Source organism: Haliaeetus albicilla, chromosome 6, assembly GCF_947461875.1.
Source record: "Haliaeetus albicilla chromosome 6, bHalAlb1.1, whole genome shotgun sequence".
NCBI lineage: Eukaryota > Metazoa > Chordata > Aves > Accipitriformes > Accipitridae > Haliaeetus > Haliaeetus albicilla.
Window position 1 is genome coordinate 47401504 of NC_091488.1, and position 16238 is coordinate 47417741.

The 16238-nt window shown below is 42.6% G+C and overlaps 1 protein-coding gene across 1 annotated transcript in view; it reads right to left on the minus strand.

Annotated features, from left to right (window-relative positions):
• Positions 1–952: 952 nt before the first annotated feature.
• Positions 953–16238, minus strand: part of LOC104321746 (antigen WC1.1) — a 30196-nt gene continuing 14910 nt past the window's right edge. Inside the window, exons 8-16 of the mRNA XM_069786075.1 lie at positions 12006–12320; positions 11190–11252; positions 10789–11103; positions 10558–10593; positions 10115–10252; positions 9719–9814; positions 9057–9140; positions 7020–7172; positions 953–3977 (exon numbers count right to left, since the gene is read on the minus strand). Coding sequence (XP_069642176.1) covers positions 3871–3977; positions 7020–7172; positions 9057–9140; positions 9719–9814; positions 10115–10252; positions 10558–10593; positions 10789–11103; positions 11190–11252; positions 12006–12320 — 1307 coding nt within the window. The 3' untranslated portion in view covers positions 953–3870. The remainder of the gene's footprint in view (positions 3978–7019; positions 7173–9056; positions 9141–9718; positions 9815–10114; positions 10253–10557; positions 10594–10788; positions 11104–11189; positions 11253–12005; positions 12321–16238) is intronic.

Here is a 16238-nt window from a genome sequence, read left to right on the forward strand (position 1 = left end):
ACTCCTCGTGTGCAGAGATAATCGCAGTTTGGCCTTAGAGAAGTGAATGTCATCTTTCATGCTGCCTGATCAGGAAGTGCAGTATGCTTCTTCCGCCGTTCAGTATTTGCTCTTTGAAGTAACCGAGGTACATCTACAGACTCAGCTCCTTGGTCTTTGCTTCCTCCTTTACATCAGTGAACCATATTGAGTATGCTGGGCTAAATTCAGCTCTTGGATAGGCATCTCCCACTGGGTTTTACAGGTTTCCAAGCACTCAGGAGCTCTGAAAATGGGCCTTTTCCTCTTCAGAAGTTAAAATATGAATGTGTCTAACTTCAGACAACAGATTTTAAATGTTGAGATTATAAGTTTCGAGCATAGAACTATGGTTGCTTACAGACTTCTATGTGTTAGAAAAATAGATGTTCATTATAGTAGAACTGTTTGTCTTTAATATTTTCACCTATGAAACTATATTGATTGATCATTATATATCTAGCCTTGGAAAGGAAATGTGCTGTTTCACATGTAGTTCTGAAATGACATTGTAAGGATGGGCCAACATTATTAACAGCTGTAATCAATACATACTTTCTAAATGATTTTGAGTCCTTCTAGGAGTTTTATCCACTTGAATTTTCTATTCAATTCTTCATTCACTGATACCATAAACAATCAAGAGGTTCAGTTTTCCCTTGGAGAAGCCAAACCGGCTCAGAATTACTCTTTATATTACATATTGTATGTATTTATATAAAGAGAGAAAAAGATAGTAGGGAAAATTAAAGGAATTTTGAAATCACATAGGATTTTATATGTAGTAATCTGAAGTACAAATATCCTTTTAATTTACAGTTGTTGCAGGAATCTGGCCCTTAATAAGCTTGACAACACAGTTCTGACATTCAGCCTTTATAATCTGGAGAGTCTGGATGGGCATTGGAGCCAGACACTGCGGGGGGGGGGCGGGGCGGGGCGGTGAGTGAGCTGCTGCCTGGTGCTTACTTGCTGGCTGCGGTTAAACGACGACACTGTGGGATGGGGGAGAGAATCGGAAGGAAAAAGGTAAAACACGTGGGTTGAGATAAGAACAGTTTAATAGGACAGAAAGGAAGAAAATTATAATAATAAAAGGATTGGAAGATACAAAACAAGTGATGCACAATGCAATTGCTCACCACTCGCTGACAGATGCCCAGTCAGTTCCTGAGCAGCAATCCCCCCCCAGGCCAACTCCCCCCAGTTTATATACTGGGCATGACACCACATGGTATGGAATACCCCTTTGGCCAGTTTGGGTCAGCTGCCCTGGCTGTGTCCTCTCCCAACTTCTTGTGCCCCTCCAGCCTTCTTGCTGGCTGGGCATGAGGAGCTGAAAAATCCTTGACTTAGTATAAACACTACTTAGCAACAACTGAAAACATCAGTGTGTTATCACATTCTTCTCATATTAAACCCAAAACATAACACTGTACCAGCTACTAGAAAGAAAATTAACTATCCAAACTGAAACCAGGACACATAGTTAAGCCACTTTACATCTCTTATTCTTGTGTTCTGTTAATATGCTTTCAAACCGATTACTCCAATTATCCTAAAAATTTCCTTGGGCAGGTCCTGTTCAGGTGCATCAGTAATGCTATAGGCTTTTGGTTACAAATTTTAACACTGTGGGCATATTTCCAAGATCAGTCCACTTGCCACATTGAGGATTATATGCCCGTATATACCGTCACCTGGGGAGTACTCAGCTCAACTGGATCATGCCAATGACATCAGTTGTTGCCATCTCTGATGCCCAGGGGATTCCTCCTTGCCAGTAGCTGGAGCCCAGCCCAGTGCACCCAGGGAGGGGATGTCCTGTTCTGTATAGGTAATTCTGACAGGGATAAGTAGTCTGCTACACCTGTTTCTGGTGCAGAATTGGTTGCCTCTCTCAGTTTCTGCTGCCTTTTCCTATTCCTGGCAAACGCTATTTCCACTCTAGTTTTTCTATTAGTGAGCCAGCAAAAGCAGATGGCGTGATGCAGTTAAATTACACAGATGTATGTGTTTCTCTCCTTCTGTGTCTCACAGCATGCCTGTAGCATGCCTGTCAGGTCTTGCTGATGCTGCAGGAGAAGCAATCAGTAAGAATTCCTTTCTCAAAGACTTGGCTGCTGCGATGGCTTTATGTCCTCCTGTGATCCTAGGTTTAACCAGAGAAGAAGTAAACCACTCTTGGCTTGGAGCTAAATGTTAAGGTGGTTCCTTTCCCTTAGGATTTCTTTTAACAAAGTGTCTTGTCTTTGCCAGACTTGTCTTGCCTTTTGAATTTCCTCCTCACTGCTTCCCGTCTGGCTTGGAAAGGGTAGAGTTACACAGATAGAAACATCCTATGCATCACAGAATCATAGCAGTACAGAGTACTCCTGTGCTCTCATGATATTGCACAGGAAGCTTCATTCAGTGCAGAGAGGGAGACTGCTAGGGAAGCATAGATTTGCCAGGATACTCACTGAATACAAAGAAGTATTCAGTTCATCTCAGTGCAATCTCTTCTGCCTCAGTCCTTGGCACAGGGTTGTAAGGTGTCCTGATGCTGGGCTAATGAGGATAGTGAGATTGTTTGGGAAAGGATTTGTTTGTCTGTGTGTCTTCTCAGCTGCCTGGGACAAACTCACATTTCTTGATGTATCGTGATGGCTAGAACAACTGTTGTTTTTATGTACAAATAAGTCTTATCTAGTTTATGGTGACTCACAGGTATTTCTTCTAGACACATCATTACACTGGCATGCTCTAGGCAAATTCTCAACAGCCTGCGTTTCCACTACATTTAAGCTCTGATCCAAAAAATCATACCCATGTTGAAGGTTCAGACCTTTTTCTTTTGAGATACTTAGTTGATCTGAATAAGGTTTATAATAAATTTCCTTCACATTCTTGAATAAATTAGCAGCTTTCTTGGGTGGAGAGGGAGTGCCTACTGGAAGGGTAGGGCTCAGGTTTTGAGGGATAAGTGGAGTCCAAGAGAGATGACAGAATGCAAGGGAGGCTTTTTGTTTCGAGACCTGAAAGAAATTTCATTATGAGCCAAGACAACAATACTTCAACTTCTATTCCATCAACATGTGGACTTTTTCAATCTGCCTTGATACGATTAAAAAAAATGACAGACATGTATAGGTATGACCATCACTTGCCATTTATGGAAAGAAATTAAACTTTCTCTTACTATGTAATTGGTATGACTTTGGGAGACAATAAGTCATCATGCTATGGAGGGAGGAAAGAAAAGAGAAGCTTTTCCCTCCAATCAAATGTGTGATTCTCTTGTACATAATTCAAATGGCAGAGCTGCATCTAAAGCGAGGACAAGAATAACTTCTTGCTGAGTTTCTCATCTCACAAAGCACTACCTAGAAAATGAATTCTAGTCCTCACATTCTGTGTGACAAGTAAGAATATCCAAAAGATGAAACAGAACTTTGATGATTTTCTTGCAGTTCAGTCTCCATTCCTAACAATCTCCAGAAAGCTGTCCTGTGTATCTGTGAAGAGAAGCATAAATTTGAGAGGAGATCTTTAAACAGTTTCTAATAAGAAAATGTCATGATATATTACCTCAGTAGAAAAAAAAAAAATTACAATGAAAATATTCAGAAACAAAACGCAAAAAGTGTCCAGGCAGTCTTGGCAACAAGAAATTATATGGGAAGTTAGAAAGATTTTCTTAACAGTCATGCTTGTATATCTTCTAAGTATGTAATCACTTCTCTGCAAATAAGACAAACTTAGGTAAACTAATCCTAAATGCAGGTTGTTCTGGTTCTACTAGTACCCGATTAGCATTTTATGAACAGAGGTGTATTTCCAAAAGTGGTCAGTACAGCTCAGCAGCCTCTATCACTGTCCTAGCTCTTCAATGTCATCATAGCCCGTATCTTCAAGAGCAGGGGATGAATGTCTCGCAGCCTCAGAAGTCCTGCTTCCTGACACATTAGGACTCCAGTCTGAAAACATGAAGGGAAGAACACTGAGAGAAATGCATATTCTGTACGTATTACCTTTACATGGTTATGCAGCTGGCAGCATGGGCTGTCAGTTGCCACCTCCAGAAATTAGAACCTTAGATATGCATGGCTGTGAAAGACCTGAAAAATGCTTGTCTCGTCCTGCCTCCTGCTACATGTACACATATCCAAGGATCAAGCTTGCTGTTCCCAGAAAACAGGTTACTGATCTAACTTTAAACACTTCTAATAAAGGCAATTCTTCAAAATCCCTAAATAACCCAACTCCGTTTTTATTGCCTCGAGTGTTACCTGACACGTTGCAAATTTAGATCTGTCCTTGTCCATCCCACAAATGTGCCCTGAACTGGCTCCTCCCAGGGCTATCACAGGAGAGTGCTCAGCCCCTTGTCTGTGTTTGAAACCCATTAAGAGGATGTAACCCACCTTACTGCCTGAGGGGTGGTGTTGCCCACAAAGGTATGAGACTTATTATGAGATACAGGGGAAGAGCATCTTGGGATTAGAGACAATTTACTATGGGCTGCTTAGAGGAGGAAACAAAAGCACAGAGAAGGAGGGACCAATGTAGTTTGGGGAGGAAGAAACATGAGAAAATACAATGCTAAGGGAATAAAAAGGGCTATGTGTGTGTGTGCGCGCGTGCATGTGTGTGCACATGTGCGTGCCTGTCTGTCTGCGTGTGAGTACTGGATAGACTTGAGTGTCTAAGGCCAGTTACTGGTGGAAACGTAGTGTTCATGCGCATGTGGGTGTGGGAGGGGTGCGTGTGTGTAGATCTGTTAGTACATGCGGGTGCCAGCAACTTGAGAGACCTAGGATCCAGGGGCAGCTAGTGGATAGACTAAGTGTCTAAGGCCAACTGCTGGAGGGATCCATACTGTGTGTGTACATACATATTTTCCACCAATAGGCTTTCATCCTGGTCAGCCAGGGAGGGGAGCAGGATAAGGCCATCGGTGCTGCTCGTGTTTGAGTGCTGTGTTTTCTGTCTGCGTTGGCTCTACAAGCCAGCCTTGTGCACCTGCATATACGTATTATATGTGCGTGCATGTGTGTGCATGCCAACGCGTGCTCAGCCTCACTACTGGCTGGGCTGAGGGTCATGGAAACTCCATCAGACTACCAGATTTAGCAACCCCTAGTATCTCCTAATTTTTAGAAGACAAACAACAGATGAGAGAGATGAATATACCTTAACTATACATGGTTTTTGCAAACAGCAAAGTTTGTCAATACAGCAGAGCAGCTTTGTATGAAGTCAACAGCAAGTGAGGTTCACAAAGACAGAGAATTCGTTTACGTAAGGCAATGTATACAATTTCTTACATAATGTTAAAATGAATATAATCATGGGCTGTTAAAAAAAAAAATCTCTTATGTTTCTCTAATCACTTTGAGTCCTAAAATGTTTTGATTATTTTTTCATGTTTTCAGTCTGTCAAATGTATTTATCACTACCCCAAAAGGTGGAGTTCAGCCGCTGATCAGAAGGTGTTCCACAGTTATATTAAGTGCACAGAGAAATAAAAGCCTATCTTAAATTTTTTGTTAATTCTTTTTGATTTAGATGGACCGAATCTAGTTCTAGGATAAAAACCTAGCTGAATCCATCCTCCAGGCACTATCCACTGTCTTTAAGAACTCACAGAGAACAGGCTCTGAAGGACTGGGAAAACATGAACAACATATGCTTATTTTTAAGATGGTATGTGTGGGAGAAGAATCAAGATTAGGAGTTGCAGAAAGTTTGACTTCAGAAAGACATGAGAACAAATAAACTACTTGTAAGGACACAGAAGAAAAAAAGCAGGTAGATAACAGGTAACATGGATTTATCAAAAATAAATCACACCAGATAAATCTGATTTTTCTTTTTCATTATCTAAAAGTGCTTTTATAAGGGAGTAGAGCAAATTGTCACTCAACTCACAAGTAAACTATAGAAATATGGTCTAACTCAAACCTCTGTAGACTGGGTACAAATTCAGTCAAAAATGCTATTCTTTATGTAGCTCACTGTACCAGGTAAGATTCTTTGACAGCCCTCAATACAACCAAGTTTTTTTGTTAAGTCCTAAGATGAAAGACACATGTTCTTATTACGTTCTCCAGATGGTACCATACTATACTATAATTCAAATGATCCTGGCAAAGTTTTGATGAAGATAGAATGACATCTAATGACGCTTGAAGGACTACAGATGAAGGGAGAAACAATCAACTGCATAATTAGAAAGGTTGGTGTCTAATGGTATGTAGTATTTTACAGAGCAGTATTTGAAGTTGCATCAGGCCAGACACTGAACACTGTCAGGAGAGTCATGCTGTTGCAAAAAAAGGAAACATCACACTAGCATGCATCAACAGAAGGATATCCTCTAACACCTACGAAGTGGTCCTTCTGCTCTACCTGACACTAGTAAGGTCTTAATACCATGCTGTACAGAAATACTGTAAAATTTTGGGTTTGAAACACTTTTTGGAAGATATGGACCTACTGACATAGCCTGAGTGGAGACATACAGAATGAGCAGAGATCTAGTCAACAAGATCTAAGTAGAAGATTGACTAATTTAGGTTGCAGCAGTCTAGAGAAACAAAATACAAAACAGAACTGTGGGGAGATATGTTAACAATCTTCAAGTACTTAAACGGCTGCTACAAAATGAATGCAACTCCTCTATTCCCACGGTCATTGTAATCAGTAACAATTTTAATTTGCAGCAGTGAAGACTTGGGTTAGGCCACAGGCAAGAACTTTATAGCTGTAAGGAAAACATAGCATGGGGACAAGATTACTTGCAGAGGCTGTGGAAACACTGCTATTGAATGGCTGTAAGAACAGCATAAAAAAACATCTAACCAACACTCTCTGTGTAGGTAGGTAGTGTTCCTTCCTGACAGTGGTTAGCGAAAACTGAGGTGATCCCTTGAGGTACCCTCCACCTTAATTTTCCCTGAGTTCAGTACAGTAACTATAGATGATGAAAACTAACAGCACTTCTCATCTGGCCTCACCTGTCCGTGCATCCTTGTTTCTGTCATGTTCTTGAGGGATCCCAATGATTTCCTGTTCATTCTGCCCAGAAAGAGAAGCATCTTTAGGTCCAGGAGCTTCTGTCACATCATCATAACCATCTTCCAGGGCATTTCCAGGCAGTGGAGAGACCTCTGGAACAGTACAGATATTAACTGTAATGGGGAAAGATCTTCCACTAGAGAAAGCAGTAGCTGATGCTCCAGCTATAAGGGCCTGTAATACTGACATTATCATGATGATAATGAAGAATAATAAACCAGGAATCCTCCTGAGGACTCTAAGGTATTCCAGGCAACAATGATATAGCTCCAATAATTGTTATACATTGCTGTAACAAGTAGGAAGCGAAAATCAATGTGGAGGAGGGACAGGAGGGGGAAGAAGATCTGGAGAAGGACATAGTTAGTGACAGCGTTTATTTCAGAGTAAGATTCCCCATTGCATTTCATAATTGCACAATGACAAATTACTCCTCATTTATCTCTGAGTAGCACCTGCTTCCTTGTCTTTTCATTACTTTAAACACCTTCTGTTAAATTTCTCTGAAATGGCCTAGCTAAGTAGCCACCCTTGGCCATTTGCCTATTGACATGTGGATACAAACTTAGGCCAAACCTTTGGAGAAAAATATCTGCAGTTTTGCTTCCCTTCTCCAGGCTAAACAACCCCAGCTCTCTCGGCCTTGCCTCATAGGAGAGGTGTTCCAGTCCTCTTTGTGGCCCTCCTCTGGACCCACTCCAACAGGTCCATGTCTTTCTTGTACTGGGGACCCCAGAGCTGGACGCAGTACTCCAGGTGGGCTCTCACCAGCATGGAGCAGAGGGGCAGAATCGCCTCCCTTGACCTGCTGGCCACGCTGCTTTTTATGCAGCCCAGGATACAACTGGCTTTCTGGGCTGCGAGTGCACATCGCCAGCTCATATCCAATTTTCACCCACCAGTATCCCCAAGTCCTTCTCCGCAGGGCTGCTCTCAATCCATTCATCCCCCAGTCTATACAGATCCTGGTGACTGCCCTGAGCCAGGTGCAGGACCTTGCCCTTGGCCTTGTTGAACTTGGCAGCTTGCTCTGTGGTCTGTACTTAACTGGAATCCATCCCTCAGAGAATATTAGTTTTCACTGTTTTATGGTATATCCATACACACGTGGACTTACAAATAATATACATATAAAATTAAAAGTCTATCAAAGCACTCCTATTTCACTTTTTACCTAGTACTCAATATTCAATCTAAAGAAGAAAAAGAGATCTTATTTGGAATAATTATCTTCTTGACAAGCATTTCAAAGCAAGTAAGGAAAAGAAAAGCTTTTAGTTTAATTTTAAATAATAAAAAAACTTAATATAAGAAAAAACATAGAAAATAAAATTAAAGACATAGCACAGCAGAGAGTCTGGGATATGGGCAGCTGAGGTCCAGAACTGCTTGTGCCTTTGGCGGTTGATCTCTCAGAGACCAGGCTATAGCTGAGAGAGCTTTTTGATCAGCTCTAGGAAAATGCAGTTCTCCAAACACTTGCTCTCCCTCAGCTTTTTCAAATTTAAAAAAAACCCATATATGGCAAACTGCATTTTCTTCAGATCACTCTGATTAAAATTCTCTAATCAACTCCAATTGTATGCCAATGTTCCTATTTGGAGCGTGTTTTTCCTCTGTCTTAATTCTCTCCATTTATCTCAGAAATGAAGCAACAGCTTACAAGCTGTTACAGTTGTGATTTCTGCGAGAAGCAGTTGTCAAATTGTTGGATTCATGTGACTGGATCCTGTGAAGAGTGCAATACTTTTATTTTCAACTTCTCATATAGAAGGGAAGACTAGCACTTGTATACGAGATTGTATGACATTCTTCTACCACAAGAGTTAAACAGAAATTTTTGGTTCACATCAAAACATCACTAGTAGACATGAAGTGCAGCAAGAAAAAAGGTTTAATCACCAAAAATGCTCTGGAACTTAAAAGTTACCCTGATTTGGGGTCTCTTTCTTTGTAGGATCCCTGTCTTCCATTACCTTGAGTTGCTCCAGGATCATTTTCTTCATCACTGTCCCCACTGTAAAACTGTGCCTTTGGTTTTGAACTCTCTGAATAAGAATCTAGGTAAATGAAAAAGAGCGTGATATCAGATTAAACTCTCCTTAGCTGCTAAGACTGCATCATGAGGAAAAGAGTATGCTACAGTAATACCATCTGAGTCCAACAGATTCTTGGGCAGTCAGTATTACTCCTGCAAGGTAAAGGGCTTACGGTGGAACAGCCAAAAATCCCTCAGGGGCTCCGTAACACCTCTCATGGCTCAAGGGAGAAAAGCAATCGACAGGAGGAAGCCTACAGAGACACATAGCTGCTGGGAGGGAGATACAAATTATTCCTTTATTTGTTCCTGCTTTAAATAATTACAGCAAAAGCCTTTTTTTTTTTTGCTTGTGTTTTTTGTGGGGTTTTTTGTTTGTTTGTTTGACCTGTACTGATCTATGCTCTATGGCTGCAGTGAGGACAGCACAAAATGAATTGTCCCTAGGAGAGAAACTGGCAGAGTCGAGTGGACAGGAAATCCCTCTCCTCAAATCTAGGAATTTTCCAATTCCCAGTAGATTTGGGAGCTGCAAAGTATCAAACTGGGATCTGGGCCACCAAGAGGAATTTCCTCTTGACAAGATCAAGACACACAGACCTGAGAGGCCAGTCATGCCCTGCTTTTCTCTCATCACGTTATAGTCGATCTCTTCATAGACAGCCTCAGAGAAGGGGTCATAGGACAGTCTGGAGCCTGAAAGTAAAAGGCAACAATCACTCACACAGTCTCTGCTCATACTCAGGCTGGGGTCATGAAAAGGAGAAGTGACCTAAAGGGGTCTACATGGCCTGGTTGGTACCCAGAAAGTCACCGAGAGAGTACTGACTGAGAATAAGAACTGCTGGGGTGTCTTATTGCCAGATGGTAAGTGAAAATCTCAGTGTGGCAGCAGATGCCATTCATCTCAGTCACCCATCCCCCCAGCCGGCCAGCCAACTAAACACTCACCAGCCATGTCAAGGAGGCATTTCCTACCAGTTCTGAGGGACCTACCTCTCTGCTGTGCCCTGGCACTTCGGATCTGTCTGGCAAAAATGGCAAGGACCAGGCAGAGAAGGGCCCCCAGAATAATGCAGAAGATGACAGGCGTTGAAATTCTCCTACTCTCTGTGGCAGGGCGGCGGGGAAGATCTGAATGGAAATGAAGAAGCAACATGTAGAGAACCAGGGGACCCAAAGGGCTGCTCCTCTGTAGCCTCCTGCTGTGCCCATGCTAGCAGGGTAAGGCAGGTCATCTGCTGCCCAGCTGTGGGTCATGCTTAAGCAGCTAGAATTCAGCAGCTAGGATAGCGCCACTCGGCTCTCCTTTACAAAAGGCTGCAGGAGATGCTTTCTGGTGAGCTGGAATGTACTGGTGATTTACCTGCTATGCAGTATCAGGGACATTAAATCCTCATTTGATGGGAGAGAGAAAGGGGGAAGAAGTAATGTTTTACCTGCTCTAGTGGGTGATGCTGTTGTTTCTGTCATACCTGCAAAAGGAAGGCGAGTCCAGGTTAAGGAAGAGGCAAGTGTGAAAAATAGGGAGAATATCTTCACATAATTTGTGAGGTTCCTGCTGTCAAAATTACGAAGGGGCTAGTCACTGGGATGTACAGCTGACATAATGTTCCTCTATCCACCTCCTTCCCAGATCTGTGTAATGAACCAAAGGACCAGTCACTAACCGGAGCAATTCACAGCAGCATCTTCCTTATGATCACAGTTTTTGCCGAACATGGGCTTGGCAGGACAGTCCCAAAGAGACAGCTCTGTTCCTTTACAGTGCACCTTCTCCAACCAGATGGGACCAGTCCCTTCCCCAAAGGCAGCTTCACTCAGAGCAGACACAGCAGATCCACAACCCAGCTGCCTGCATACAACATTAGCATCTGCCACGTCCCAGGAATCATCACAGACTGTTCCCCAAGAACCTTGGTGCCAAATCTCCACTCTGCCTGAGCATCCGTCCTCTCCTCCTATGACTCGTAACTTCTCCCTGTCTGCAAAACACAGAAACCTTCTGTATTGCTGAAACAGCAGGAAGGTCTTTAGGGACCAATAAAGAGAAACAAAGAGATAGAGGTACCTGAACAACTTGTAGAGTTTGGACACTCAGTAAATGGGGCTGGAGACATTGCCTGTTTTCTTCCTGCAGAATTTAAATACTGAGGTAAATAATTTTATTATTCTCTGAAAAGAGTCAGGGAGTATGAAATGCCTGAAAATCAATCATCAAGTTAATTTTTCCCTATAATATATATATGGCCTATTTAGTACTTGGTGGATCACTGTTTGGCTATTGCTGTGAATTAAAAAAACTTCCTGATGATTGTGCTTTCTTTCTTCTCGTGTGAGGCAGCTGCAATGCCTTTCAGGAGATCTGAATGTCATCTAGAATTCATTTATATTATAGTGGGAACCCACAGGTATGAAATACTGTCATAAGAGCAGGCATTAGAAATGGACCTTCAGAACTGAACTAATTCATACACTTGTCCATGGCTACGTGCACACACAGTACATATGTGCTGATATGCCTCCATACATGTAGAAACATACATGCCTCTAGACTTCTTGAGAAGCCTGATCCTAACTCAGTTCTCACAGACTGACTGTGTAGCATAGATTTTTGCTTTAAAAATATGAAATAGCAGCATCCTATCAGGGACTTCCTTGGGATTTCCACTGGGTAACTGCACTTGGTGACACTCATGTAATTTTAATTCACTCATTTACATCAGGGTTATAGACAAAGAAAAATGTTTGTGCTGTTTGCATGAAACTAGAAATAATATATACCAGGTAACAAACGAACATGAGGTAATTACTACAAAGTCCATATACGCATGCATACGTTTATGTATATGTCTGGGCAGTCCTGTAGAGATGCATTTCTAATTACCAGTGCAAGAAATATGGGTCTCTTCTGCTCGGTTATCACACGACTGAGGATTCCAGGGGTCTGACTGACATTGCCAGAGAGAGGTATGTTGCTCAGTACACTCAATGTGGTCCAGCCACATGGGCCCCAAACCTCTACCATATTTGAAGTCTTCTGCGATTTCCCCACTGTCTCCGCAGTTCAGGTGTTTGCATACAGTTATTGCAGTGAGCTGAGACATACGATTGGAGCAAATGCTCCCCCATGTCCCATTGTAGAAAACTTCTAGCCGCCCAGTACAGCCATTGCCATCCACCAGCCTCAGAGACAGGAACTCTAGAAGTAAAGACATAAAAGTAGAATTAGAGGGGCCTGATTCTGCTAGGAACTTGGCTGTGATGAGCGAAATCCAGAATCTGCTAACAATCCTGTTCATCACTCTGAATGAGAAAGTGCCAGAGGAAACCACCCTAAAAGTGACAAACACTTAAAACCAAAAATCATACAGTGATCCTCTCTGGTTCAGCATCTACATCAACAAACAACAGTGATGGCCACCCCCTCCAGTTACAGGCATATTTCTTTGGTATGTTGAAGTGTAGGTACCATGTGCTCCTTTGATTTGTTGAAGTTTTGGTGTGCAATGACTTGTTTACGATAATTTCAGAGCCAGCTGGAATGGCTCTCCTGCAGAAGCACAGGGCACCCCTGCAGCCTCTGATGACTGCCAGTTGTAGCCAATACATTTCACCCCTCACCTCTGTGAAACACCTCTTTAAGAAGTGTTTGAACATACACCCATTATAAACTCTATTTTACCATCATCATAGTCATAAAATACATACTTTATAAACTCTACCCTTAGTCCCAGACAATAGGTATTGACATTGTAACAATGTGCACATATGGTCAATAAAACACTATCTCTCATTCTGGGAACCACACTATAGGAGTTAACATCATACCAATCTCAACATATATTAATTACAAGACTCAGACCTTGTCCCTTCAAAACACATGAACAAGAACATAGTTTATGAAGTGAAGTAAGACTACTCTCTTCTATTTACTTTATGTAAAGGCATACATTTAATTGTTCTTTTTCCAAAGACCAACCAGTAAGTAAACCCTGCTCTTCAAACAATAGAGACCACTTTCTTAGGGATTTCAACTGTTGCAGACTTCTCAATCCAAGCATCCTCAGGCCTGGCTGGTACTTTATCACCCAGATGAGCTCAGGTTTTCTTTTGGGCTGCATGGGTTTAAGTAAACCATTGCACAACTCTACTTTTCCAGCTGCCTGGCGATGTACCCACTCTACTCATTCTTGAATGGTTGTATTTTTGTAATGACTTACGTTGTCTGGTTCCTGCCTAAGTGTCATTCCATGGTGCCAACAGATATCTTTGTTTACACCTTCTAGGGTGCTACCTGCGTTTGCTGTCTGAGTGGGGAAAGCTTCTAGCCACCTTAGTGATGCTCTACCACTATGAGAACATAGCATCTGCCAGTGTTGCTGGGGAGGAAGGTGTTGGTCTATATAATCCACTTGCCAGGCATCTCCAAACATTCATTTCTCTCACTGTGCATACTGTTTCATCATTCACGCTCTATGTTGTGTTATTCCACAGACATCACACTGCCTAAATGCCTGCATTATGTCTTCCCGAGAAAAGCCTAAGCAGCCTTCTCTGTGCTAGATCCCTCACAGCGTTCTCAGCAGTTTCCTAGGCTCACTATCTAAAAAATAGTTTATCTTTAAGCTCCCATCCCAAATCCCTACTGTCAGGTTGAGCCAGCTGGTCAGCTTGGTTGCTGTGTTTCTCTTCCTGAGTTGCCTTTGAATTTGGGATATGTGCATTATTAGCATGGCATACTAAGCAGGTCTTTCTTCAAGCAGCTGTTGTATTACTTTCCATACTTCTTCAGCTCAAAATGGTTTTCCTCACTGCTGCCAGTTACCACAATTTCATTCTTCAAGCCATTTCCCTGCCACATTATTCACCATCCAGGAATCTGTACACATGGGTCTGTTGATGCTCCTGAGTATGTTCCAAAGCTATTTTCAAGGCCTTTCAAACTTCTTCAAGTCTCCTTCCAGATGGCAGCTTCTCCTGTAGAGGGGTTCCAAGGATTTCCACCTCCTGTTTCCTGCTGTGCTTTTTACAGGATCCATCAGTAAACAAACTCTGTTGTTTATTTTCAGTACTTAATTCATCATATGCTAGGGCTTTGACAGCCAAAGGCATTTGGTCATCCTCATACTATTGATTGCTGGCCATTGACTTAGTAAATGCAACTAATCCTGGTCTGGAGCTTGAACCAGTATGTGCAGATTGGCAAAGGACCAGTAGCCATTTTTTTGCCGTGTAGTTGTGGTTGTTCTTCCCTCAGTGGTTTTGAATCCTTGAACCTAAAATTCAGGACAGCTAGTCTAGGGCATAACCACAGTGACTACTCTGCACTCACTTCAGTGGCACTCATACTCCCTCTGCATATGCAGCTATAACTTACTGCTCTACAGGGGAGTAGTTATTTTCTGCTCCTTTGTGGCTCTGACACCAGAGTGCCAACAGTGTCTCTCATCTCCTGAGATGCTCAGTACCACAAACTCCATATGATGCTTTTCTTTCCTGCATGTGTGTATAACAAGTTTTTTACATTGCTACCTACCCATATTGGTCCCAATGCCACGGCATGGACTATCTCCTGCTGATCAGCTCCAAAGCTTGCCGGTGTTCCTCTTCCCACTCAAATTGAGGCTTATTTCAGGTCACATGATATGTGGGTTTGGTCAATTGGCTGTCACCAGGGATGTGCATACGTCAAAATCCAGTAATGCCCAAGAAAGCCCAGGTTCTTGTTTATTGTGTGGAGGTCCATGGTGCTTATCCAAGCAATTTGATCAGCTGTCACATACCTGCATCCATTTTGCATGCCTAAAACCTGTATATCTTGAGGGGGCCTTTTTACTTTGGAGTGCTTAATGGCAAATCCAGCACTGAGAAAGGTAATGATTACCTATAGCCCTTTACTTAGTACTTCTGGAGTTGTTCCTCCAATCAATACATCATCAAGGTAGAGGAAAGTTCTTTGGAATTCCGTTGCTTTAAATTTTGGTGGATGATGCCATGGCAGATAGCAAGGGCTGTGTTTCCACCCTTGGGACAGCTGGTTCCAGATGTACTGCACACCATGCCAGGTGAAGGCAAACTGAGGTCTTGCTTCTTTGACCAGTGGGGTTGGAAAAAAAAAAAAAAAGCCTTTGCAGTATCAGTTATAGCATACCAGGTATATTCTTTAGCTTCTAGCTCATACAAGAGCTGCAATGTGTCTGGAACTGTAACAGCTAACAGGGGTGTGACTTCATTCAGAGCTCTGAAGTCTACTGTAAACCATCATTCTCCAGCAGACCTCCATACCGGTCAAACAGAACTGTTGTGAGGTGACCATGTGTTTAAGACCACCCCTTGTTCTTCCAGGGAAACAATTATTTGGGGGATTTTATCGGTGGTCCATTGGTCAGTTTGATACCACTTTCAGCAAATTATGTGGATTGCCAAGGGACTGACACCTGGGTCTATTTAAGCAAATTCAGCAATGTTTGGGTGATTAGAGAGTCCTGGGGAGTCCCATAGCTGGTTCTCACCTATGCAAGCCATGCTGCCTATTCCAAAAAACCCAAAGCCTTTCTGTCCCATCCATCCACCTCCAGTGGTCAAGAAAGTCAGTGTCAAGGATGACGGGGCAGTAGGGCCAGTGGCAGCAAGTAAGGTGTACCAAACGCATCTATTCAAGTTTTGGTTCCCTTCCTCGAGAGCTGGGCACGTTTCTCCTCCAGTCACTCCAAGAACTATTTGTTTATCACTGCTACAGAGAGAGGACAATAAGGTACACTGAGTTCCGCTATCGTTAGGTAGCAACTAGCGCACACCATTGTTGAGGCAAGGGTGCCTGGCTGCCTTATCTGGACAGTCTAATGACTTTGGTTAACTTCATCCACTGCCAGGCCAGGGGAGAACCCCCTGACACAGTAAGTTCAAATCAGTTGTCAGAGCAGTACATGGTCCAGAAGCAGGGGTAGCAGAAGGGAATGGTTTAAATAAGCTCTCACCTCTCTCCTGTGCTCACAATGCTAGGTCTGTGAAGGGCTTTTCCTCCCAGTCTCTCATATTGTCTCCCTTTTCTTTCAGATACATCCTTAAGTCTCAGTGTGTAGGAGGGGGACGTGCAGAATTCTCATTCTCTCTTCAT